This window comes from Bubalus bubalis, chromosome 18, assembly GCF_019923935.1.
Source record: "Bubalus bubalis isolate 160015118507 breed Murrah chromosome 18, NDDB_SH_1, whole genome shotgun sequence".
Taxonomy (NCBI): domain Eukaryota; kingdom Metazoa; phylum Chordata; class Mammalia; order Artiodactyla; family Bovidae; genus Bubalus; species Bubalus bubalis.
The window spans coordinates 51,732,961-51,759,510 of NC_059174.1; the positions used below are offsets into that span (position 1 = coordinate 51,732,961).

The following is a 26,550-nucleotide window of genomic DNA, read 5'->3' on the forward strand; positions in this document are numbered from 1 at the left end:
TGATTTACTTTGCTGTACAGTAGCAATTAACACAACACTGTAAATCAACTATACTTCAACTTTTTTTCCTTTCTTTGCATGAGTGGGAAAAGTATGGTGATATAAAATTTGACAAAATTAAAGTCCTCCAAACTTGTCACAGATCCTGCTAAAGAGGTCTGAATTGGACAAAGGCTATATAGAAACCAGTCAGATCAAAAGGATTTTAATGGAAATATGGAAGCTAAAAAACAAATATTGTAATTTGAACATTTATTAAGAAAGTTACTGTTACTGTTAGTAACCATTTCTGACACTTTCCAAATATTATAGTAAAACTGTCTTAACACACAGGGCAGGAGTAAAAATTCAGTTATGTAAAATGCAGCATTTCATTTTTGCCAAGTTAACCAGAAACACTATTTTATCAGTTTGTATTGTCCTTTTAAAGTGCACATAGGTATACACACGTACACATACACACAGAGAGCTAAACTTAACCAGATAATACACTGTAGAGAAAGAGACCAAATATTAAGAAATTCAGCCCATCCCTGCTGATGAGGGACAAATGGGGAGGACCAATCCTGGGGGAGTTAAACCAAATTCATGTCATTTAAGATTGCGATACTGCCCATGTTCTACATTTCAAATAATGTTTACGCTTACTTATTTGCTTACATTAAGGTGACTTACAGGATTCCTCCTCCAAATGCATTTTAAATTATTTTGGGGGGAAAATCAGCATTTCAAACATGACAACTTTACATACTTTAAGTCATTTAGCAAAAAAGTACTGAGCACCTACATTGAGTTGGAGACGTAGCAATGCATGAAACCCCTTCTCTTAATAAGCTTACATTCCAGTGGATGTAAATTTAGGTATGCTCATCACTGTATAAATTCGGAGAAGGTAATGGCACCCCACTCCAGTACTCTTGCCTAGAAAATCCCATGGACGGAGGAGCCTGGTAGGCTGCAGTCCATGGGGTCGCTAGAGTCGGACAGGACTGAGCGACTTCACTTTCACTTTTCACTTTCATGCATTGGAGAAGGAAATGGCAACCCACTCCAGTATTCTTGCCTGGAGAATCCCAGGGACGGGAAGCCTGGTGGGCTGCAGTCTATGGGGTCGCACAGAGTCAGACACGACTAAAGCGACATAGCAGCAGCAGCAGGTGGCTAACCATACTCATGTCTTTTCTAAGCTCTAGTGCAAGAGCTGATTAAAGTCACTTGCAGTGACTGATATTCAAGTTCTCATGAAATCCCATATGGAACACTTCTCATTAGATAAGTCTCTGCTGTGTGGACTATTGTAAATGTTGATATTGAGCAGAAACATTACTTTTTCATGAAAGAAATTCTTTTTCTACTATGAGAACTCAAGTGAGTGGAAAATTTCAGCTCTTGTTTGAAGACTTCAGAACAAAATGGAACACCACATTACAGAACTTTGCTTCTGTACGGATTCTCTGATGAAGGATAACCCTTACTATACTCTTCACTTGTATAGAATTTATCACCACTGTGGACTCTTTGATGAATTAGAAGACCTGAACTCCAACGGAAACCCTTACCACACACGTCACATTTGTAGGGTTTCTCTCCTGTGTGGACTCTCTGATGAGCCTGGAGGTTTGATCTCTGACTGAAGCCCTTTCCACACACTTCACATTTGTATGGTTTTTCCCCAGTGTGGACTCTGTGATGGGCTTGAAGACTTGAAAACCCACTGAAGCCCTTGCCGCACTGTTCACATTTATAGGGCCGCCCTTCTGTGTGGACCCTCTGATGGGCTTGGAGGCGGGAACTCTCACTGAAACCCTTTGTGCACACTGCACATTTGTAGGGTTTCCCTCCGGTGTGGACCCTCTGATGTGCTTCAAGGCGTGAGCTCTGACTAAAGCCCTTCCCACACATCTCACATTTATACGGCTTCACTCTGGTGTGGACTCTCTGGTGGCCTTGAAGATATGCTCTCTGACTGAAGCCCTTCCCACAAACCTCACAGATGTACGGTCTCTCTCCAGTGTGGACACTCTGATGGCTCTGAAGGTAAGACCTCTGACTGAAGCTCTTACCACACTCATCACACTGATAGGGTTTCTCTCCTGTGTGGACTCTCTGATGGGCCAAAAGAGTTGAGGCCTTGCTGAAGCCCTTCTCACATTCTCCACATTTATAGGGTTTCTCTCCTGTGTGAACCCTCTGATGAATTTGAAGATTAAAGCTCCAACTGAAGCCCTTCCCACACTCCTCACACTTGAATGGTTTTTCTCCCGTGTGAACCCTTTGGTGGCCTTGAAGGTGTGAACTCCGACTGAAGCCCTTCCCACACTCCTCGCACTTGTATGGTTTCTCGCCAGTGTGGACTCTCTGATGCCCTTGAAGGTATGAATTACGACTGAAGCCCTTCCCACATGCCTCACATTTGTATGGTTTTTCTCCCGTGTGGACTCTCTGATGGGCTTGAAGGTATGAACTCCGACTGAAACCCTTATCACACTCCTCACACTTATAAGGCTTCTCTCCTGTGTGGACTCTCTGATGAACATTAAGAACAGATCTATGACTGAAGCCTTTACCACATGCACTGCATTTGTATGGCTTCTCGCCAGTGTGGACTCGCTGATGATCTTTAAGTTTTGAATTCCAGTTGAAGCCATTCCCACACACCTTGTAGGGTTTCTCTCCGATGTGAATTTTCTGATGGCCTTGAAGATACGAACTTTGGCTGAAGCTGTTACCACGTGTGTAACGTTTATAGGGTTGTTCCCTAGTGTGGACTATCTGAAGGTTTTGAAAATGTGAGGCCAGACTGAAGCCGTTAGCACATGCCTCAGAATTGTAGGGAATCTCTTCCATGTGAACTCTGTGCTGAATGTTCAGATCTGAGTTACAAATGAAACCTTTCACACACTCCATGTCTGTGTATCGTTTCTCTTCAGTGTGGATTTTCTGATGGGCTTGAAGACAAGAATTCTCATTAAAGACATTCCCATTCTCCTCAGATTCATGGGATTCCTCCTCGATGTAGACCCTAACAATACTACTAAGGTCTAAGCTATGACTGAAGCCTTTCTCATACACGCTGCATCTATCAGATGTCTCTCCTCTGGGTATAAGTTCATATGTGTTATGAGAGGAGCACTGATTGATGCTCTCACTGTATTCACATTTAAATGGCTTCTCTTTTGCGTGTCCTTTCTGATGCGATTGCAGATGTGAATTCTCAAAAACACAATGATCTCCTCTACAAACACTCTGATGAATATGAAGAACTGACCTGTAACTACAGTCCTTTTCACATGGACTGTATGTACAGGGCTTTCCTTCTAAGTCTAATTGCTGATGAACTTCAGAGCTGGAGTCATTGCTGAAGGCTTTTCTGTACTCATTACCAGGATAGGGCTTTTGCCCTGTTTGAGTATGATTAAGCAATGAAACCTTCATGACATCTTCTCCACAGTCATGGCAGCTAGAGTTTTTTCCTGTTTTGTGTACACCCAGATTATCACCATGATGTGAGATCCAACTGATGCTGTCAGATTTACAGAAATCATTTTCCTTGGAAACTTGCTGACATCGACACTGATAATTACGTGACTCTGTGAGGTACATTTTCCTCCAAGAATGGTGGGCTCGCCAAGAGGGAAATTCTTGACTTTTTATGTCATTGGAACTGTCTCCTATGTGAGTCAAGACATAGTTCTCATCTTCAGAAATCTGAACTGGTATTCCTGCCCAAACCTGGCAGGTGGAATCACCTTGTTTTTGCAACTGAGAAATATTCTCTTGGAAGTTTCTCATGGAATCTTGACACCCAGTTAACCTGCCTGCACCTTGTTGCCAGGACTGCCAGGTGGAAAGCTCTTTGGGGGAAAAGCAGCTTAATCCCACTTCTTGAATACTTTCCATATTATGTGGACTCTTGGTTCCTATAAGAATAAAGAGATTTTAGACATGTGTGCAATGAATGCTTTTATTCAGAGATTTCAAGATTCTGCACTTAGATCATGACATGAAACTTCAATAAACTGGAGGAAAGTTTGTTAGTACCTCTGACAATACTTAGAATGTCATTTACCTTTGGCTACACCAGGAATAGAAGTAGGATTCATAGAATTCGGGCTATGCATATGCCTCAAAATCAGGGCTATGCAATGCAACCTGGACATCAAAGATAGTGGCTCTGTTCAAAAGGCCTAGTTAAACCGTGCACACATTATCATGGGCTGCCTGGAGATTCCAAGGAAAAAAAGAAGGGGGTAGTCTCAAACTGGAAAGAATATAGTTTCAGGTGGACAAATGTATTTTGCCACACACAAGATCGTGTGTTAAATGCTATGCAGATGAAGGTAAACAGAGACCTTTAATCGATTCTTGATGTCTTGTATGGCCTATCTCTAATGAGTTCATTTTCATGAGAATAATGCGTTCTCCTATGTCACTGTAAGCCATAACCAGTTTAAACTCCTTTTAAAAGATATTTTGCAATTAGCAAGGGCCACGGGGCAGGTGAAATGTGAAACACTGTGGCAGAATTGCAAAGGCAAGATGGGAATTTGCTCTATGACTCAAGAAACTCAAACCAGGGCTCTGTAGCAACCTAGAGGGGTGGGATGAGAAGGGAGGTGGGAGGGAGGGTCAAGAGGGAAGGGACATAGGTATACCTATGGCTGATTCATGTTTATATTTGGCAGAAACCAACACAATACTGTAAAGCAAGTATCCTTCAATTAAAAATAAATAAATTTAATTCAAAAGAGAATTGCACAGGCAAGTTTCATGGTCCTTTGAGGCAACTCAACAAGCAAAACTCAATGAACACTGACTGTCATTTTGCTGATAAAGTACTTTGATGTTTAAGGCATCTGAGGCACTGGTAGAGTTGAAGATGGGCATGTTTGGGTGGAAATGGCTTGTCTGTTAGTTACTAAAGCTCAGGTTATCAGCAGGCAGCATATCATTCACATCCTAGTGAGAAGTACATTTATTCCCGGAGAACAAGTGGTCCAACAGGGCTGAAGCAATAACACGCACTCTCCTAAAACTTGGCAAAATATTAATCCTCTTTCAGTATCCAAGGTGAGGGGAAAAAGGCAGTAAAAGGGAACTTTTTTCTCACAATGTGAATATTACCTTCAAATGCAATAATTCTTCCTTAGCTACTGGTGTTCTCCTGTCTCTAAACACGGGAGTGTGTTACACACAAGGAAGAGCACTTTGCTGCGCGCTGTCTCACCCTTACGGCCTCTAACACCCCCAGTGAACCGTAGCTGCTCAGTAAGCATTTAATGCATAGATCACAGCTTGAGTCATTCTCAGTCACAGAACTGAAAGGGCATGCATGTGTAAGTTACTTTTTATGGGAAAGAAGCTGGTGATGGCAGTTTTACTGCACAGCTGGAAGGCTGTATGAGAGGCAGGGTTACACTCAGTTACCACTTGCCAGTGAGAAAAGCAGAGGTCACAAGAATCTTGTGGACTGTGTCTTTTTAATTTTGAAAATAACCTTTGAAACGGTGTAGTTTTTCTCACACAAAATCTTAACTCTTAGCCCCACCCTATCGCCAACTTTTAAAACAAGGGAAAAAATAAAGGGCGACACTGACGACTGCGTGGCAGCAGGCTCTGGGGCAATGCGTTGGCTGCAGGGCCTACGGCACGTCCACGAGTACTCATCTCAGTACTTAAAAACAAGAATGCTTAGCGATGTCTTTGGTTTCTCAAAAGCAAGGCTTTCAGTTATTATACTAACATTCTGTCACCTAAAGATGAAATGGAGTTCCCTGGTGGTCCAGTGGCTATGACTCCACGCTCCCACTGCTGCTGCAACTAAGACCCAGTATGCTGCATGCAATATGCAGCATACAGCTAAATGCTGCATGTTATAGCCACATATTGGATTATGTAGCAATGATTTTTTTTTAAAAAAGAGTTATAATCTCAGATTGGGAGGGATTTCCCCAAGGTACCGTGAAGGAGAAAAATTAGTACTTTAAAAATAAGAATATATATTTTCAAAATTTTGCATGAATATAAGGTATAAACATGGTAATATATGGAAATACTAAATAAAAAGGTACTTCAAAATATGACATTACATTCCTACTGATACTATCAGGCAGGGGGACTAGCACACTATGGCCCTAGCTCTGTTTTTGTACAGCCTAGGAACAAGAATAGATTTTACATTTTTTAAACTGGTGTAAGAACAAGCATTTGGTCTCTTTGACAGAGATCAAATATGGTCAGCAAAACCTAAAATATTTACCATCTGGACCTTCAGAGAAAAAGTTTGCTGACACTTTCTCTAAAGAATATATTGCCTGTATGACCTTGAACCTGAACTGAGATGACAACAGAAAAATCATAGAAGTGAAGTAATTTGTTTTGAAATTTTCAATTGACTCTCATTCCTACCCAGGAGCATTTCCAGCTCCACAGCTGTGACCACGGCTTTTGACATCAGAATCTGAGGACTCAAGAAACATTACTAAAATGTTTGGACTCACATAAATGTCCAGCTTAGAAGTTCTACTTTAAAAAGAAAACTACAGCCCAGTACCGCCCAAACAAAACATTCTGAATTCAACAGCACATTAAAAGATCGTACAAGACAATCACATGGGACTTATTCTAGGAATGCAAGGATGGTTCAACATCTTCAAATCACTACATGTGACACCCAATATTAGCAAAATGAAGGATAAAAATCATATGATCAAAAGCAACAAAGGCAAAAATAAACAAGTGGGACTACATCAAACTAAGGAGCTTCTGCATAGCAAAGGAAACCAACAACAAAATGAAAAGTCAAACTTACTGAATGGGAGAAAATATTTGTAAATCATATATTTGATAAGGGGTTAATATCCAAACTACATAGAGAACTCATACAATTCAATAGCAAAAAACAAACTATTCAATTTAAAAAAAGTGGGCAGAAGACCTGAATAGACATTTTCCCAAAGAAGACACACAGCTGGCCAACAGGTTCATAAAAAGATGCTCAACAACATTAATCACCAGGGAAATGCAAATCAAAAGTACAATGAGCTATCAACTCCCATCTGTTGGAATGGCTATTATCAAAAAGAGGTGTGTGTGTGCTCAATCGCTTCAGCTGTGTCTGACTCTTTGCGACCCTATGGACTGTGGCTCACCAGGCTCTAAGGCAAGAGATGACAAATGCTGGCAAGGATGTAGAGAAAAGGGAAGCCTTGTACACTCTCGGTGGGAATATAAGTTGGTGCAGCCACTATGGAAGTCGTTATAGAGGTTCCTCAAAAAGTTAAAAATAGAATTATATGATTCAGCAATTCTACTTCTAGGTATTTATCTGAAGAAAAAGAAAACACTAACTTGAAAAGATACAGTCCATAGGGTTGCAAAGAATCAGACATGACTAAACAACAACAAATGTACACTGTACAACATGTACACTGCAGAATTATGTACAACAGTCAAGATAAAGGAACAATCTTAGTGTCCACTGAGGGATAAACGGATAAAGAAAATTCAACCATAAATAAATATGAAATCTTGCCATTTGCAACAATACAGGTAGACCTTGGAGGTATTTAAAGACAAATACTGCTCGATCTCTATTATATGTGGAATCTAAAACACTCCCCAACACACACACACACACCAAGCAAGCTCACAGATAACAGAAAACAGATGGTTGGTTGCAAGAGGCAGCAGTTTGGGGATAGGAGAAATAGGTGAACTGATTTTTTTAATTTAAACAAACTGAATAAAAAAAGAAAAGAAAACTGTAGCTAGGTCAAGAGACTGTTACATATTAGAGGATGGGAGAGTAAGAAGAACAGAATAAGATAAAGAACTGGGCATTTAAATGAGGAAGTTAATGCAAGAGTGTCTCACCTGAAATTGCTGCATGGGAGGGCAGATTATCCTTTAGCACTGATCATTTCTGATATTTCTTTTAGTTGCCTGGCTATTCTTATCCTTTAAGGAATAATGAGTACCTATCCATGAATACTAAAGGACACCTACACAGAATTAGGACAGGCGTTTATCTGACGTCAAAGGACACTCTGGAGTATCTCTCTATCACATGGTTTACTCTATACCTGTTGGCTGCCTCAGGGAGGACTGAAGACAGGGAAGACCATGCATGTATTAACTGACTCACTCATTCAAGGCACACAGCAAAGCAAGCCAAGTAACCCGAAGCAGAAGCATCACTGAGACAGGTCTGATGGGCAGCAAGTGGGCCAGTGCAGCTGGGACAGAAGCAATGAGCTAGGATCGGAGAAGCTAGAGCAGTGAGGGTACAGACACCTCAGGGCCTGGCCCCTTCTGACTCGTGTTCTGGGAGGGGCTCGCTGGCTGCTGGGTGACTGCCGGATGGTTCTCACCTGAACACCCATCTCTCTGGGACTCCATCATCAAACGTTCTTCTCTCTCCAGCTGGAATATAAGCTCTGGTTTGAAGGGCTGATTTCCTGTAAAAAAGGAGAGAAGAGCAAAAGTTTTCAATTTTGACCAAGTCTAACTTGTGGTTTTTTTGTTTTTTTCCCCTCCTGAATCATATTTTCATTTTTGGGGGGTTTTTTTCTTCTTCTGATTCATGTTTTTGGCATCATATCTAAGAAATCTTTGTCTAACCCAAGGTCATGAAAATTTTCTCCTGTGTTTCCATCTACAAGTTTCACACTTCTACATTTTACATTAGGCCCTTCATCCACTTCGAGTTAATCTTTCATTTTGTAGGTGGGAGGCATGCAAATATATGCATACAGAAGTCCAAGTGTTTCAGCACTATCTGTTGAAAAAATACTTTCTCCAGTGAATTGCCTTGGCCCCTGCAGAAGAATTGCTTATTCCGTTCACTGCAGTAAACAAAGCCACTAAGGAGTATTGAGGATTGCAATTCATTCTGCCATCCTCCTCCCACTAGACCTAAAACTAAAGGTATATAGAGTTATAAACTGTATTCCTTAGCTACTTCCATGAATCCTTTCTTTTCTCTGTTTACTGTGGTTAAGGTATCCCTTTCAAACACAACTCATTTTTCTTTTCGATGATCATCCCTTCACATTCTTATTTGATTTACTTTTTAGAATGTGTTGAACTAAATATTTTCTTAAAAGACTTTTTTGATGTGGATCATTTTTAAAAGTCTTTACTGAATTTGTTACAGTATTGCTTCTGTTTTCTGTTTTGTTTTTTCTGGCTGTGAGGCATGTGGGATCTTAGTTCCCCAACCAGGGATTGAACCTGCATTTTCTGCATTGAAAGGTGGAGTCTTAACCACTGGAGCACCAGGGAAGTCCCCTAACATATTTTCAAAAGCCCAAACTAGACCAAAAGGTGTTATTCAGACAAGTGTGACCCTCTCAAACATCCCTTCCATGCCATCACAACTCACCATTGACAAGAAACTAAATTCATGATTTCCTGATTAATCCTTGTGTTGCTTACATATATTTACTTATTTTCCCTTTTTTCCCTTACACAAACTAGTAAGTATACTATTAATGCTCTTTTGTACTTGGTTATATTCAGGGAAAATTCCTACAATGAGTTGCTGAGAAAGGGTAAATCCATACTTCTGTTAGACACTGTCAAATTCTTCTCCATAGGGGTGGTATCCTGTTGCATTCCCACTGTCAAAACATGAAAGTGCTTTATTCCCCACAACTTTGCCCCCCCCCCAAATAGTGTTAAGTTTCTGAATTCTGGGGGACTTCCCTAGCAGTCCAGCGGTTAAGACTCGGTGCTTTCACTGCTGGGGCCTGGGCTCAATCCCTGGTTGAGGAATGAAGATCCAACAACCTTCATGAGACAGCCCAAAAAAAAAAAAAGTTCTTGAATTTTTGCTAACCTCATGAATGAAAAATGGTGTTTCAGTATAATTTGAATTAGTACCTCTCTTACTTTGAATGAAACTGAATAAATATTCATATGTATACATATTTTTATATATGCATGTATGTTTATGTATATGAATACAGGTGTACACATCCAGATACACCCCTAATCCTAGCTCTAAGCCCTAAGACCAGGAAACAAAGATACCACAGTGGCAAGGACAGTTCCTAGCATCCAAGGCCTATTCTGTAACCTTTCCATATAACAGTGTAGCTTTGGGTATAACAGCTTTTAGTGAGTCCTCAGAGTCCTCTAGCAAATTATTTGAGGCTCTGGGCACCCCCCAGCTTGCCACTGGTGTCAGAGTGTAGTCCTGGGGATTCCTGAACTCGGCCTGCACACAGAAGCATTTAGGGATATTAGGGCCATGGCATGTGTAAATTACCCTCAAATGGTTCAGATATAAATTATGCATATGAGAAAAGAGCATTCACATAAACGATAAAGTAAATGGGGTGAAATATTACTCTAGGTTTGTGTGCAGTGCTCAGTCATGTCTGATTCTTTGTCACCCATGAACTGTACCCTGCCAGGCTCCTCTGTCCATGGGATTTTTCAGGCAAGAATATAGGAGTGGGTTGCCATTTCCTCCTCCAGGGCATCTTCCCGACTCAGGGATCGAATTTAGTCTCCTGTGTCTCCTGCATTACAGGCGGATACTTTACCACTGAGCCATAGGTAAAAGCGATAGGGGTATTCTTGTTCTATACTTTTGCAAATTTTCTGTATGTTTGAAGACAAGTATGTCACTAAAGCAGAAAAAACAAAATACCTCTGAAAAACCACAGCTACAGTTATTGGCACCATGAAAATCCGAAAAGCTGCAGCAACTCGACTTTATGGGACAGGACCACAAGCTTCCCATTCATATTAATAGTTCAAGGGACAGATTTTTTTCCTGGACAGAAACACATTGTCTCTGTCTCTGGGATTACTAGGACTTGTAGGTACCTAAGCTGAGAGGACGATTTTAGGAGTTCCAGAGCTTCAAATGACTGCACCCACAAAGGAATCCCAGGAGGCTGACACTGAGTCCCCGAGGCACTGTGCTCACCCACTGAGAGCAGGTTCCGGAAGTTCTCCAGCATCACTTCCTGGTACAGCTTCCTCTGAGCCGAGTCCAGCAGCCCCAGCTCCTCCTCGGTGAAGACCACAGCCACGTCCTTGAAGGACACTGGCTCCTATGACACCAAACACACACACACAATGTTTATGGAAGAGGGACAGCCCCGAGAAAGTGTCAAGGACGGGAGGTGGTTCCGGATTCCTAAGGACCAAGTCACATTTCAGCAGCTGCCTTCTGTTTGCCTTTCACACTGCTGATTCCATCCACCAGAAAGGCTGCAGGAAAAGGAATCCTTGCACTTTAAACGGCTGCCTTTTGATAGTACTCCTGTAGGTAAGTCCCTGGAGCTCTGCTGCATTGCATGGGCTGCTAGAAAAGCTTTAGTTCCAACAGTGTGCAATGGAGTCTGTTTTCCCTCTTTTTATATACATATACCAACCAGTCCATCCTAAAGGAGATCAGCCCTGGGTGTTCATTGGAGGGACTGATGCTGAAGCTGAAACTCCAATACTTTGGCCACCTCATGCGAAGAGTTGACTCATTGGAAAAGACTCTGATGCAGGGAGGGATTGGGGGCAGGAGGAGAAGGGGACGACAGAGGATGAGACGGCTGGATGGCATCACCGACTCGATGGACATGAGTTTGAGTGAACTCTGGGAGTTGGTGATGGACAGGGAGGCCTGGTGTGCTGTGATTCATGGGGTCGCAAAGAGTCGGACATGACTGAGCAACTGAACTGAATTGAACTGAACTGAACCGCTTATTTGATGTGCCAGACTTATAGGGCATGAGTCACCTTTCCTATTCAAGTATGGAGCCCCTCCTCTGTGCCCCCATCCAGATGTATAGCATTTATGGACACAGCTCTGGGGCCTCACTCTGCTGTGGGGCCCTGGACCCAGTCTTCATCCTCTCTTCATTTGCAGGCTGTTAACTGTACCTTAGGGTACTGGGAATAATAAAATGAGTGACTATAAGTAAAACACTTAGGAACAGTGCCTGGTACATAGTATATACCCAATGTGTGCATGCTAAGTCGCTTCAGTTGTGTCTGACTCTTTGTGACACCATGAACTGTAGCCCACTAGGCCCTTCTGTCTGGAATTCTCCAGGCAAGAATACTGGAGTGGGTTGCCATGACCTCCAGGAGATCTTCCAACCCAGGGATCGAAACCGCATCTCTTTACATCTCCTACATTAGCAGGCAGATGGGTTCTTTACCACTCGAGTCACCTGGGGAGCCCAAGTACCTAATAAATGCTAACTATTATTCTGATTACTATTACCATCATCATTGCTGACATTCCACTTCAGGGCTACACAGTAATTCAAGGAATTGATGGTTGAGAATATAGTGAACTGATACAAATAATGCATGCTTACTTAGTTTTAGAGTAAACAATGTTGCAAGATTGTTTCCATATAGACCTTAGTCCCTAGAACTCTGCTGGTTATCTCCTGAAGATAAATTACAAAAAGTAGAAATGGTAATGTTGAAGAAAAACAAACTTTAAAGTTTTGAGACCATAATGGCAAGTGTTTCCTCCAAAAAGATTTTTCTTAATTTATTCTGCTTCCAAGAAAGTATAAATTCCTAAGCCTCCATACTCTGGACAACAGTGGACATGAATACTTAAAAGCAAAACCCAAAAAACTTTGATAATCTCAGAAGTCAATTTGGGAAGCCAAAACTAGTTATCTCAAAAACTTTCACAAAATTGATAAGTAATGAATAACTCTCTTTTCATATGTTTACTGGTCATCTCTGTTTCTTGTTTTGTAATAACATTCATTCACTTGGGGACAGTAGGCCTTTTCTTCCATATGTGATATAAACTCTTTTCTTCCTACCTTGTTATCTGTCTTTTAATTTTTTTGCTATAGGGAAATTTAAAATTTCTATATGAAGACCTGCTCAACACTGCATTTGTTCTGGCTGGAGCTTCAAACACCACAACTTCAAGTCTTGGTCTCTGAATGAGAACTCTGGTTTGGTTTGATTTTTGGTTTTTGTTTTGTGTCTCTTTCCACCCCAACTGTATGCCTGATACTCTTGGTCCAGAAAGACTTTGGAATCGGCCAGACACGTGCCTACTGCAGAAACCTCAACAGGATCTGAACTTACATGAAACTCTTATTTTCATGTTGATGGGGAAGATGATTCAGTCCCTCTCAGGGCAGTGAATAGAGTTACAGATGGAAAGTACCTGTGTCTTTTTTTTGGAGTATAGTTGCTTTACAATGGTGTGATAGTTTCTGCTATACAGTGTCTGTATGACTTACAGTATGACTAAAATTTTACAATTAAGTACCTGTGATGCTCTCATTAATTCATGAATGGTATAACACAGAAAGGTACACAAACAGACACAGACACACACAAAGAAAGCTTTCAGGTCCCGGAAAGAAAGAATCTAGATCTTTTTGAATGAAAACAGCTAACACTCTTTTTCTGAGTTCAGCCTCAGTATGATTCTGTTAGACAAAACTACTCTTTAGGTATTCTTTTTACAAAGTCTGTGGGGTACCACTTAAAAAAAACGTATTTAAAAAAATTTTTTTAAAGTTTTGAGTCCCTAGAACATTGGACAAATAATATTAGAATTCTCTCAGAATTACTCTGAGTAAAGATTAAATAAAGGGAAAAGGAGTCTGTTGTGTAAAAGTGCAAGAATCATCAAGACATTAAAGGTTGTGAATGAGGAATACTTTTTTAAAAAGGAGGAGAATGTATAATAGTTCATTGAAATAATGACAAAAATTGAGTGCTATAATCTTAAGTGAAAAAAAGACAATTAAAAATTGTATTTATTATTGCAAGTCTAGTTATGAATGCACATAAAAATTAACATAAAAAAACAAGTGATTTGTAGGCAGGGTAATAATGTGTGGGCCTTCCCATTTTAAAAATTTCCATTCTCTTTTACACTATTAGTTGTGAAACAAAATGGTAATATATAAAAACTGAGAAAGGAAATTTTAAAGAAGGTGAAGCAAGAGAGCATGGCACACAAGCGGTATTAAATGTCTGCCGCCATTCTTTACTCTTGGCAAGGAAGAGAAATAAGGTATCCACTGAGAAATGAAATTACCTGTTAAGTGGCAGAAATAAAAAATCCAACTCACCTGGAACTTCATCATCTTCTTGTCCTTTTCCTAGGGAAAGGCAGAGACCTGAAGAGACATAAAACAAGAAAGAAGCCATGAAGGAGGGGGAAATGCATCTCTGTGCAAATCAGAAAAAGGTGTCCCTTCTCCTGGGCAGATGCAGCCACACACACCTTCACAGGCAGGGTGTGGGCTGGGGTCTAACCATCCCTAGGCTAACCCGGCAGGATGCCCACCAGCGAGGGGCAGCCTGCACCGCCACACCCTACAGCCCTCACACAGCTCGAGCCTCCCCAGATACACACTGTGAACCTGGGGAACATGGAAAAGGAGACACAGTTAAGTGGGAGAGAAGAGGTGCTTGTTAAAAGCACCTCTGGGGACAGTTAGCTTTTAAAACCTCTAATTGCTATATATTTGCTGCACATTTGCTCTATATTCCTTGTGTGTGTGCTAAGTCATGTCTGACTCCTGGTGACCCAGTGGACTGTAGCCCACCAGGCTCCTCAGTCCACGGAATCAGGCAACAATACTGGAGTGGATTGCCATTTCCTTCTCCAGGGGATCTTCCCAACCCAGGGATCAAACCCACATCTCTTGTATCTCCTGCATTGGCAGGCAGATTCTTTACCACTGCACCACCTGGGAATTGCTCTATATTGGCACTGTTAAAAATCTGCTATAGATTTTTAAACCATGGTTAAATTAATTAACCCCTCTAGGCTTACTTCTGCGGAGAAGGCAATGGCACCCCACTCCAGTACTCTTGCCTGGAAAATCCCATGGATGGAGGAGCCTGGAAGGCTGCAGTCCATGGGGTCGCTAAGAGTCAGACACAACTGAGCGACTCCACTTTCACTTTTCACTTTCATGCATTGGAGAAGGAAATGGCAACGCACTCCAATGTTCTTGCCTGGAGAATCCCAGGGATGGGGGAGCCTGGTGGGCTGCCGTCTCTGGGGTCGCACAGAGTCGGACATGACTGAAGCGACTTAGCAGCAGCAGCAGCAGCAGCAGCAGGCTTACTTCTGCAAGCTGCAACACTAGGATTGTAATAGTACAAATACCATAAGATTGCTGTTAGGATACATGGGTGAGCAGTGGAAAACTGCTGTAACTATACCGGTGTTTTAGATTAATATCTGGTAGCTTCAGAGAAGCAGGCACTATTCTGCAATATGAAACAGTCCTTCAAATGGGGGTTGTAAGAAATCTGGGCAGCAGAGATTATGGCTTTTCACTTTTGTTGCCCTGATAATATTGCAGGTGGCCAAAAGGTTCATTTGGGTTTTCCATACCATATTAGGGAAGAAGCCAAAAGAACTTTTTCACCAACCCAATAACATTCGTTTAGACTTTGAGACCACCCTTCTGAGAAGTTTAATGGCTGGTGAATATTCCTCCTGAAGCCAAAGGAGATTCCAGCGGTACATCCCTCTTCCCATGTGGATGTGATAAAGATTACAGAAGCCCGTGATGATACTGTATCTGTGTGAAGCACTGGCTCCATGCTTGACCCATGGGAGGATCTGGAAACCACGAGTCTGACTTCTTGGGTTCTCCCTCAAGGTTATTTACCATTCTCAACAGTCATTTACTGTTATTTATCTTCTTTACTATTCCCAAGCAACTTCCAAGTCATCTGTGGAAGAAAAAGAACTCAAAAGAAGGGGGAGGGGGCTAATCACAGGCTTTGTGGCCACATAGTGTCTCTGTGGAATAAGGTTCCTTTTGTTCCTTTTACAACCTTTAAATGTAAAAACCATTGTCAGCTGGGGAGGGAGAGGAGCTTCACAAAAATAAGCCATGGGCAGTAGTTTTCCCGCCTGCATTCTCCACCCTCTTGGGTGTTTTTTTTTTTAAGTCTTTATTGAATTTGTTACAATACGGCTTTTGTTTTGTGTATTCTTGGGCCACGAGGCACATGGGATCTTAGTTCCTCCACCAGGGATTGAACCCACACCGCTGGATTGGAAGGAGAAGTCTTAACACTGGACTGCCAGGGAAGTCCTAGCCCTCTTAGCTTTTAACACTCAGCTGGTCCAAGACACCTTTTCACAAGCTTGGCTGCAGTCTTATTAATCCCTAAAACCCACTTTGCCAGTCTAATAGAAGCAATGCTTTGTCCAAGCAGGCGATGAAACGGGGTGTGGGAGAGGTGTCAGTCCCTAGGTTGGGAAAATCCCCTGGAGGAGGGCATGGCAACCCACTCCAGTATTTTTGCCTGGAGAATCCCATAGACAGAGGAGCCTGGTGGGCTACAGTCCACAGGGTCACAAAGAGTCAAACAGGACTGAGCACCTATGTAGCAAAGTAAATTTTTGCAAGTTAATTAACTCCTCAATGCCTCTGTTTCTTCATCGGTAAAATGTGAATAAAAACAGGAAGGATTCTGTAGTGGTCCAGTGGTTAGGAAGCTGCACTTTCACTGTCCAGGGTGCTGGTTCAATCCCTTGTTGAGGAACTAAGACGCCACAGGCAGCACGATGTGGCCCAAAATAAATATTTCTAATGGAAATAAAAATAAGTTTATCATGAAGAAAACATAAGTTAGTGCATCAAAGCATTAGAAAGCCAGTGAGGTTCCTAATAAGCAGCCAAGAAAGACCCGCTATTATCAGTGTCATCCTCACTGTCACCATGAAATATACAGAAGCCACACATTAGCCCTGGTTTGTTTCTAAGTACATTTATTTTAGGTAGTAATTATCAGTAGGCGTATATCGCCTCTTGACTATTCCTAAAAAGCTGGTGGCTTCAGCATCCCACCAAAACTGACTGCGATATGACACGCGTATGTAAGTAAAGGCATTTCAGTGACAAGTCACTCTGTTGGAGTCACAAGTAGTGCCAAGTGACTTGATCAATTGCCACTGCTGTCGAAAGTTAAAACAAGGAAGATCTTCATTCCTGCACAATCTTTTAGTGTGATATGATGGCCAAAACTCACAGGATTTACACTAAAAGTAATTCTACTGTACGTAGGTTAAACAATAAATGTTAAAAAATTGAATGAAGCTGTTCAGCAAGCACTTTTCCAACCTTAAAATAAATAAAGATCACCTGGGGTTCCTATTAAAAGGAAGCACCTTGGTCCCACCCCTACCTACAAAATTCTACCTAAATTGGTATGAAACCGGATCCCAGGACTTGCCTCTATACAGAGCTCCCGGGTGATAATGGTGCTTGAAAGACGCCAGAGAAAAACAATGCATTGCCTACAGGGGTACAGTGATTCAAACGGTTCCAGATTTTTCATTAGAAATCACGAGGCCAGAAGGAAGTAGCACAATACTTTTAAAGGAGTGAAAGAAAAGAACTGTCAAAGCAGAGTTGTATACTAAAGACAACAGTTTAGAAAAATATTTAGGGATGAAGTTTCGTGAAAATGCTCTCCAATAAACTCAGAACTCATAGGGAGCCTACTTGCCTTAAAAGGACTGGTAAAGGAAAACTTTCAAAGGCAACAAGGGGAAAAAAAATTGTATCATCAGGAAGGAGTCACAGAACAGTAAATATCTGGGAAAACATGATAGATGACTCATCTCTTGAGTTTTTTAAAATATATTTTGCCATTGGAAGCAAAAATTATAACACTGAAAGTTTTCAAAGTATATATTGGGTTGGCCAAAAAGTTCTGATTTGTCCATAAGAGTTTTTTATATGACAACTAGAACATAACCATAATGCATTATTTTTTCTCTGGGTAATGTTTTTTAGTTTCTTTCTTTGTCTTTAGTTTTGAGTTTATCCTGTTTGGGATGTGCTCAAATTCTTAAAAGAAAACCTCTAGGTTACACTTAAGATGCTAGAAAAGAGAAGCAAAATAAACCCAAGTCAAACAAAAGAAAGGAAAAAATGAAGGTAAATGCAGAAATCAATGAAATTGAAAACAGATGTGTAATAGAGCCAAGTCAATGAAACCAAAAGTATTCTTTTTTTTTTCTTACTGTAACAAAAACTCTAGCAAGAATGGCAAAGAATAAAAGATTTTTTAAAAGTTACCAATATTAGGAATGAAAGAGTACATATCATGACTTCCAGAAGAAAACATAAGAGAAACTCTTCCTGACTTCGAGTTAGGCAGAGTTCTTAGACGTGAAAAGCACAACTCATAAAACACTGATAAATCAGACTTCATCAAAATTAAAACTTTTGCTCTGCAAAATACACTGTTCAGAGGATGAAAAGACAAACCAGTCTGAGAAAAAATATTTGGAAATGACATTTGACAAAGAACTTACATTTAGAATATATGAATAACTCTCAAACATCAATAGTAAGGAAAATACAACTCAGTTACTCAATTTAAAATTTAGCAAAACATATAAACATTTTAGTAAAGAAGATAAATAAGCTGAAGAAAAGATGTATCTGCTGAACATTATTGGTCATTAGAGAAATGTAAATTAAAGTCACAATAATATAACAACACAGGTATATCATAATAAAGTTTTTTTAAAAACCAACAGAAAATACGAAGTGCCGACAAGGATGTGAAGCACCTGGAACTCTCGTATATCATTAACGGGAACGCAAAACAGCAGATATCCTGGAGAACAGTTTGGCTGCTTCTTACAAAGTTACACATACATTTTCTATATGACCCACCAATCCCATTCCTGGTTATAAATTCTAGAGAAATAAGCAAACAAAACAAAACGAAACCTTGTACACAAGTGTTTATAACAGCTTATTCATAACTGCCAAAAGTTGGGTAGCTCAGCTGGTTAAAAAATCCGCCTGTAATGCAGGAGACCTCAGTTCAATTCCTGGGTCAGAAGTTCCCCTGGAGAAGGGATAGGCTACCCACACCAGTATTCTTGGGCTTCCCTGTTGGCTCAGACGGTAAAGAATCTGCCTGCAATGTGGGAGACCTGGGTTTGATCTCCAGGTTGGGAAGATTCCCTGGAGAAGGGCATGGCAACCCACTCCAGTATTCTTGCCTGGAGAATCCCCATGGACAGAGAGGCCTGGCAAGCCACAGTCGATGGGGTCACAAAGAGTCGGACACAACTGAGTGACTAAGCACAGCACAAAAACATTCCAAATTTTCTTCAACGGATAAATAAACTAGTATAACCATAAACGTAATATTACCCAGCAACAAAAACAAAGTACTGATACACACAACAACTTGGATGAAAGTAAAAGGCATTACGCTGGGACAGGTTCTCAGAACTCTCTGAGATGCTGTTCCTGGGTTATAACCCTCAACTTGGCACAGATAAAATTTTCCATTTAAAAAAAAAGGCATTATCTGAGTGAAAGATACCAACCTTAAAGGGTTACACATGGTACAAGTTCATTTAACTGGCATTCTCAAAAAGATGAAACTATAGGGTAATACCCAGTTGTGGTGGATGTGACTGGTGATAGAAGCAAGGTCCGATGCTGTAAAGAGCAATATTGCATAGGAACCTGGAATGTCAGGTCCATGAATCAAGGCAAATTGGAAGTGGTCAAACAGGAGACGGCAAGAGTGAATATCGACATTCTAGGAACCAGCAAACTAAAATGGACTGGAATGGGTGAATTTAACTCAGATGACTATTATATCTACTACTGTGGGCAGGAATCCCTTAGAAGAAATGGAGTAGCCATCATGGTCAACAAAAGAGTCCAAAATGCAGTACTTGGATGCAATCTCAAAAACGACAGAATGATCTCTGTTCGTTTCCAAGGCAAACCATTCAATATCACAGTAATCCAAGTCTATGCCCCAACCAGTAATGCTGAAGAAGCTGAAGTTGAACGGTTCTATGAAGACCTACAAGACCTTTTAGAACTAACACCCAAAAAAGATGTCCTTTTCATTATAGGGGACTGGAATGCAAAAGTAGGAAGTCAAGAAACACCTGGAGTAACAGGCAAATTTGGCCTTGGTATATGGAATGAAGCAGGGCAAAGACTAATAGAGTTTTGCCAAGAAAATGCACTGGTCATAACAAACACCCTCTTCCAACAACACAAGAGAAGACTCTATACATGGACATCACCAGATGGTCAACACCAAAATCAGATTGATTATATTCTTTGCAGCCAAAGATGGAGAAGCTCTATACAGTCAGCAAAAACAAGACTGGGAGCTGACTGTGACTCAGATCATGAACTCCTTATTGCCAAATTCAGACCTAAACTGAAGAAAGTAGGGAAAACCACTAGACCATTCAGGTATGACCTAAATCAAATCCCTTATGATTATACAGTGGAAGTGAGAAATAGATTTAAGGGACTAGATCTGATAGACAGAGTGCTTGATGAACTAGGGACAGAGGTTTGTGACATTGTACAGGAAACAGGGATCAAGACCATCCCCAAGAAAAAGAAATACAAAAAAGCAAAATGGCTGTCTGAGGAGGCCTTACAAATAGCTGTGGAAAGAAGAGAAGCAAAAAGCAAAGGAGAAAAGGAAAGATATAAGCATCTGAATGCAGAGTTCCAAAGAATAGCAAGGAGAGATAAGAAAGCCTTCCTCAGCGATCAATGCAAAGAAATAGAGGAAAACAACAGAATGGGAAAGACTAGAGATCTCTTCAAGAAAATTAGAGATACCAAGGGAACATTTCATGCAAAGATGGGCTCGATGAAGGACAGAAATGGTATGGACCTAACAGAAGGAGAAGATATTAAGAAAAGGTGGCAAGAATACACAGAAGAACTGTACAAAAAAGATCTTCACAAGTCAGATAATCACGATGGTGTGATCACTCACCTAGAGCCAGACATCCTGGAATGTAAAGTCAAGTGGGCCTTAGAAAGCATCACTATGAACAAAGCTAGTGGAGGTGATGGAATTCCAGTTGAGCTATTTCAAATCCTGAAAGGTGATGCTGTGAAAGTGCTGCACTCAATATGCCAGCAAATTTGGAAAACTCGGCAGTGGCCACAGGACTGGAAAAGGTCAGTTTTCATTTCAATCCCAAAGAAAGGCAAAGCCAAAGAATGCTCAAACTACCACACAATTGCACTCATCTCACATACTAGTAAAGTAATGCTCAAAATTCTCCAAGACAGTCTTCAGCAATACGTGAACCGTGAACTTCCAGATGTTCAAGCTGGTTTTAGAAAAGGCAGAGGAACCAAACTGCCAACATCCGCTGGATCATCGAAAAAGCAAGAGAGTTCCAGAAAAACATCTATTTCTGCTTTATGGACTATGCCAAAGCCTTTGACTGTGTGGATCACAATAAACTGTGGAAAATTCTGAAAGAGATGGGAATACCAGACCACCTGACCTGCCTCTTGAGAAACTAATATGCAGGTCAGGAAGCAACAGTTAGAACTGGACATGGAACAACAGACTAGTGCCAAATAGGAAAAGGAGTATGTCAAGGCTGTATATTGTCACCCTGCTTATTTAACTTATATGCAGAGTACATCATGAGAAACGCTGGGCTGGAAGAAGCACAAGCTGGAATCAAGATTGCCGGGAGAAATATCAATAACCTCAGATATGCAGATGACACCACCCTTGTGGCAGAAAGTGAAGAGGAACTAAAAAGCCTCTTGTTGAAAGTGAAAGAGAGTGAAAAAGTTGGCTTAAAGCTCCACATTCAGAAAACGAAGATCATGGCATCTGGTCCCATCACTTCATGGAAAATGGATGGGGAAACAGTGTCAGACTTTATTTTTTGGGGCTCCAAAATCACCGCAGATGGTGACTGCAGCCATGAAATTAAAATACGCTTACTCCTTGGAAGGAAAGTTATGACCAACCTAGATAGCACATTGAAAACCAGAGACATTACTTTGCCAACAAAGGTCCGTCTAGTCAAAGCTATGGTTTTTCCTGTGATCATGTATGGATGTGAGAGTTGGACTGTGAAGAAAGCTGAGTGCTGAAGAATTGATGCTTTTGAACTGTGGTGTTGGAGAAGACTCTTGAGAGTCCCTTGGACTGCAAGGAGATCCAACCAGTCCATTCTAAAGGAGATCAGTCCTCGGTGTTCACTGTAAAGACTGATGCTAAAGCTGAAACTCCAGTACTTTGGCCACCTCATGTGAAGAGTTGACTCATTGGAAAAGACCCTGATGCTGGGAGGAATTCGGGGTGGGAGGAGAAGGGGACGACAGAGGATGAGATGGCTGGATGGCATCACTGACTCAATGGACGTGAGTCTGAGTGAACTCCGGGAGCTGGTGATGGACAGGGAGGCCTGGCGTGCTGCGATTCATGGGGTCGCAAAGAGTCGGACACGACTGAGCGACTGAACTGAACTGAACTGATAGGATTATAGTGGTTTCCAGTGCTTATAGACACAGTGAGGGGTGATTATAAAGGAAATATAGAAGAATTTTTGGGTGGTGATGGCACTGTTCGGTAGTTGATGATGGGGGTGATTATACAAATCTATACCCGTGGCAAAATTTATAGAATTGTACCCCTAAAAGGGAAAAATAAACAACTTTACTGTATGATGACTGTTTTTAAAAAGCCTGCCTCTCATCTGTAAAATGAGGGTAACTGTTGAGACATAAGGTAATATCTGTAAGTCACTGGAAACACTGCCTAGTCATAAAACACAATCTATAAATGTTTGCTGTCATCATTTCTATCAATGTGTTTCTTAGGAAGCTTGTTTTATATCATGAAAAGAAGTGTTCAGAAACATTTCAATAACCTGAAATAAATGGTGGACTCTATAACTTGCCAACATTAAAGGCAATTAAGGAGTATCCCCATGGGTTATTTCTTTTCTGTTTCTGGTTTTTTTGTTTGTTTGTTTATTTGTTTCTGTTTTTACCTAATTCCAATTTCAGGAATTTTGCACTGCAAACCCTTGGTGCTGACAGTCTGTTGAGCGGCTATTCTAACTTCAAACCCTTGCCAATCTTGTCCGGTGTGCTGGTCACACAAAGAAAAATATGACATGGTCCCAGGAACAGAAGAATTTTCAGTGTATGAAAAAGAGACAAGAAACAAAGAGTGGTCCAATGGCTATGACTCCGCGTTTCCAATGCATGGGACCCAGCTTTGATCTCTGGTGGAAGAACTAAGGTCCCAAACACTGTGGGGCAACTACTGAGCCTGTGCACTCTGGAGCCTGTGTGCCACAGCTAGAGAGAACCTCACAACAAAAGATCCCGCGTGCCGCAATGAAGATCCTGAGTGCCGCAACTAAGACCCAATGCAGCCAAATAAATAAATATTAAAATAAGAAAAGGAAACAAAGAGCCCTAAGACATAGGTAAGTCAAACTGTACAGCAGAAAACAAATGTTATCACCATCACTCTCCAGAATGCAATGCTCTCATGTTCCCGCGCTTTCTCAAATGAGTGTCATTTTCCAAGCTGCAAAAATAAAAGCCTTAAAGTAGCTGCTGACATTTCCCTTTCTTGGTTTTGCATATAAACAATGTGTCATAATCCATTTTGGGCAGTTATAATCACAAATCAATCACTATGGTACTGACTCAGTGTTGGAGACTTGTTTTAAAATACTAAACAACAACAACAACAAAAATTGGGAGGGAGGATGTGTTGATACAAGACTGATGAATGATAACAAGGGTTAAATTTGGGTGATGGTTCTCCAAGGGTTCATTATTTTATTCTTATTACATTTGGCTCTGCTTGTAAATTTCCACTGTAAAAATTTAACAGGAAAATAAAAACCTATCATACCTATTTTGTAAAACTTCAGTAAAAATCCAAAAATAAATCTATAGAACAGGAAAACATTAATATTATTATTGTTATCTCTATATCCTGTACTACATCCTTATACGTCATGTATTTTCTTAATTCTCTATAATATGCAAGCATTATTTAATAATCAAAATATGAGTTACAATATTATTTCAAATAAAACACAAATAAACCACAGATGCGGAGAAGGCAATGGCAACCCACTCCAGTACTCTTGCCTGGAAAATCCCATGGGCGGAGGAGCCTGCTGGGCTACAGTCCATGGGGTCACGAAGAGTCGGACACTACTGAGAGACTTCACTTTCACTTTTCATTTTCATGCACTGGAGAAGGAAATGGCAACCCACTCCAGTGTTCTTGCCTGGAGAATCCCAGGGACGGTGGAGCCTGGTGGGCTGACTTAGCAGCAGCAGCAGCAAACCGCAGACTGAAAAGCTATCATGAAAAACTCAAAATTTTCATGGCCCCCTACAAAAATCCAAAATTGCCTTCTCAACGTGACACTAAACACATTAAGAACCAAAGCAGCATGTTGAAACTTCTCGTTGCTGTTCAGTTGCCCAGTCATGTCCAACTCTTTGCAACCTCATGGGCTGCAGCATGCCAGACTTCCCTGTCCTTCATTATCTCCTGGAATTTGCTCAAACTCATGTCCACTGAGTCGATGATGCCATCCAACCATCTCATACTCTGTCATCCCCTTCTCCTGCTCTCAATCTTTCCCAGCATCAGGGTCTTGAAACTACCTAAATTCTAATCCCAGTTAAGCCTCTTACTATGTGGTCTAGAATAAACAGCTCATGCTCAGAACTTCCCTGGTAGTCCGGGGCTAAGGCTCCATGCTTCCAACACAGGGAGGCAAGGATTCAATCCCTGAACAGGGACCTAAATCCCACATGCCACAACTAAGACCCGGCGCAACCAAATTGACAAAATTACTTAAAAAAGAAAGCATCATACTCTCTGTGTCTGTTTCCTCATCTTCAACATGGGAATAACAGTATCCACTCGTGTAAGGATTAACTACATTCATTCATAGAAAACTCCGAGAATAATGTTTAAATACTGTCATTGTTAGCTTCCCAGGTGGCTCAGTGGAAAAGAATCCCCCTGCCGATGCAAGAGACATAGGAGACAGGGTTTTGATCCTTGGGTCAGGAAGATCCCCTGGAGGAGGAAATGGCAACCCACTCCAATATTCATGCCTGAAAAATTCCATGGACAGAGCAGACTGGCGGGCTACAGGCTTTGGGGTCACAAAGCATCAGACATGACCGAGCATGCAAGTACAAGCTGTAATTATTAACTATGCCCAAGCACTCCCCCATCCCTTCTAGCATTTATTCAACAAATATCAGGGCATCTTTGTAGAAGAATTTGTCCATGAGTGGCATGAATGTCTTCTCCCCTGTGAAGAGATGATGTAAGAGGAAGAAGGATGCTAAGTCCCACTCAGGTGAGGCTCTGCTGTCTGGGGCCAAAGGGGCATTCCCTTCTCACTGCAGCCTTTTTCAAGAAGTCAAGGCTGTGAAGAAGAAAGGAACCTGAGAGAAATCGGAACTCCATCAGCATTCCCGCATAAATCTCAGTGCACACCCCAGACTACGGGCAGAACTGACCCTCTCCAAAAATTTAAATTCAAAAATCATTAGGAATCTGGGTACAGCCTTGACTCCTTCCGGGATCAGAGAACGGCCAGGAACACTGCTGCAAGAGCTCTGACCTCAACCCCGGTTCACAGAAGCCTTTAGAACACCAAGCGCTCCTCGGGAAATTAAAAAATACTAGTAACAAGAGACCTTGTGATTTTTAACCACAGGTTAGCCTCTGTTCTAAGTCTTTCCCTATACATTCTCATTTAACTCTCAAACTACCCGGTTGACACTGCGGCTTCCCATATGGCTCAGTGGTAAAGAATCCGCCTGCCAAGGCAGGAGACGCAAGAGACGCGGGTTAGATCCCAGGGTTGGGAAGATCCCAGGAGGACAGCTCGGCAACCCACTCCAGTATTCTCACCTGGAAAACTCCATGGACAGGGGAGGCTGGCGGGCTGTAGTTCATGGGGTCGCAAAGAGTTGGACACGACTGAGCACACATACACAGGTAGACACTAATATCAACTTTAAAGAAGAGGAAACGGAGGCAGAGACGTTAAGACTCTCGTGGAATATACTGTTAGGAAGCGTCATCACGGGCTGGTGGTCAGGAAACGGGTTGGGAAAGTACAGAAGCCAGGAGACAAACCAAACCCAGCGACAGAGGGCCCTGGCCGGGGCCCCTAAACGGGGGATACACCGCCAGTCCCGCGCTCCAGGAGGCTTAGTCAAAGGGAGCACCATCCCCGCTGCGCCGCAGGCGGTTCCTTCCACCAGACAGAGGGCCAGGTCGCTACTGGCCCACAACAAAGCGAAGAAAGGTCAGTGTGGACGCGGAGAGAGGGGACCGGCAAACGGAGGGCTCACCTTTCCGAGAGGAACGAAGGCCGCGGCCTCGCGTACCTGAGCCGGAAGTGACTCTGCCTACAGAGACCTCCCGGACTACGCTTCCCAGAATTCCCGACAGGAGCATGGACACAACCACCGCCTGGAGCGGAAATTCTTCAAAGACGGTATTCCCGTACTACACTAACCAGAATTTCCAGGCACGTCCTAGCCTTCGAAAGGGCTGGTTGCTATACTGAGCTTGTGGATTGTATTTTCACAGCATCCCTGCTCGGAACGAATTTCGTAACCCCGCCTCCCTGGAGCCGAAACATTTCCAAACCTAGAGCGCTCTACTACACAATTCTGTATTTTCTTCAGCAGACAATGCATTAACACCGCCTTTTCAGAGCGT

The 26,550-nt window shown here is 41.7% G+C and overlaps 1 protein-coding gene across 3 annotated transcripts; it reads right to left on the bottom strand.

Moving 5' to 3' along the window:
- Positions 1 to 1,036: 1,036 nt before the first annotated feature.
- On the bottom strand, positions 1,037 to 26,550 carry ZNF112 (zinc finger protein 112). Of its 3 annotated transcripts, XM_025269237.3 has the most exons (5): positions 26,178 to 26,250; positions 14,082 to 14,129; positions 10,943 to 11,069; positions 8,373 to 8,459; positions 1,037 to 3,920 (listed from the first exon to the last, which is right to left on the bottom strand). In XM_025269237.3, exons 2-5 carry the CDS (start codon positions 14,094 to 14,096, stop codon positions 1,426 to 1,428), a joined length of 2,724 nt encoding a protein of 907 aa, XP_025125022.3. In that variant the 5' UTR covers positions 14,097 to 14,129; positions 26,178 to 26,250; the 3' UTR covers positions 1,037 to 1,425. The 3 variants fall into 3 exon arrangements, with proteins under 3 accessions (XP_025125022.3, XP_044786638.2, XP_044786639.2); XM_044930703.2 differs by lacking the exon at positions 10,943 to 11,069 and having other exon boundaries at positions 26,178 to 26,550; XM_044930704.2 differs by lacking the exons at positions 10,943 to 11,069; positions 14,082 to 14,129; positions 26,178 to 26,250 and adding an exon at positions 10,840 to 10,896.

Excerpts from the sequence above, each read along its gene's own strand:
- ZNF112 (XM_044930703.2), bottom strand. The coding sequence starts at position 26,283 with ATGCTCCTGTCGGGAATTCTGGGAAGCGTAGTCCGGGAGGTCTCTGTA. Across the intron at positions 14,130-26,177 it reads CCTTCGTTCCTCTCGGAAAG|GTCTCTGCCTTTCCCTAGGA; the intron begins GTGAGCCCTCCG and ends ATGTCTCTTCAG. Across the intron at positions 3,921-8,372 it reads CCAGAGAGATGGGTGTTCAG|GAACCAAGAGTCCACATAAT; the intron begins GTGAGAACCATC and ends TTATTCTTATAG.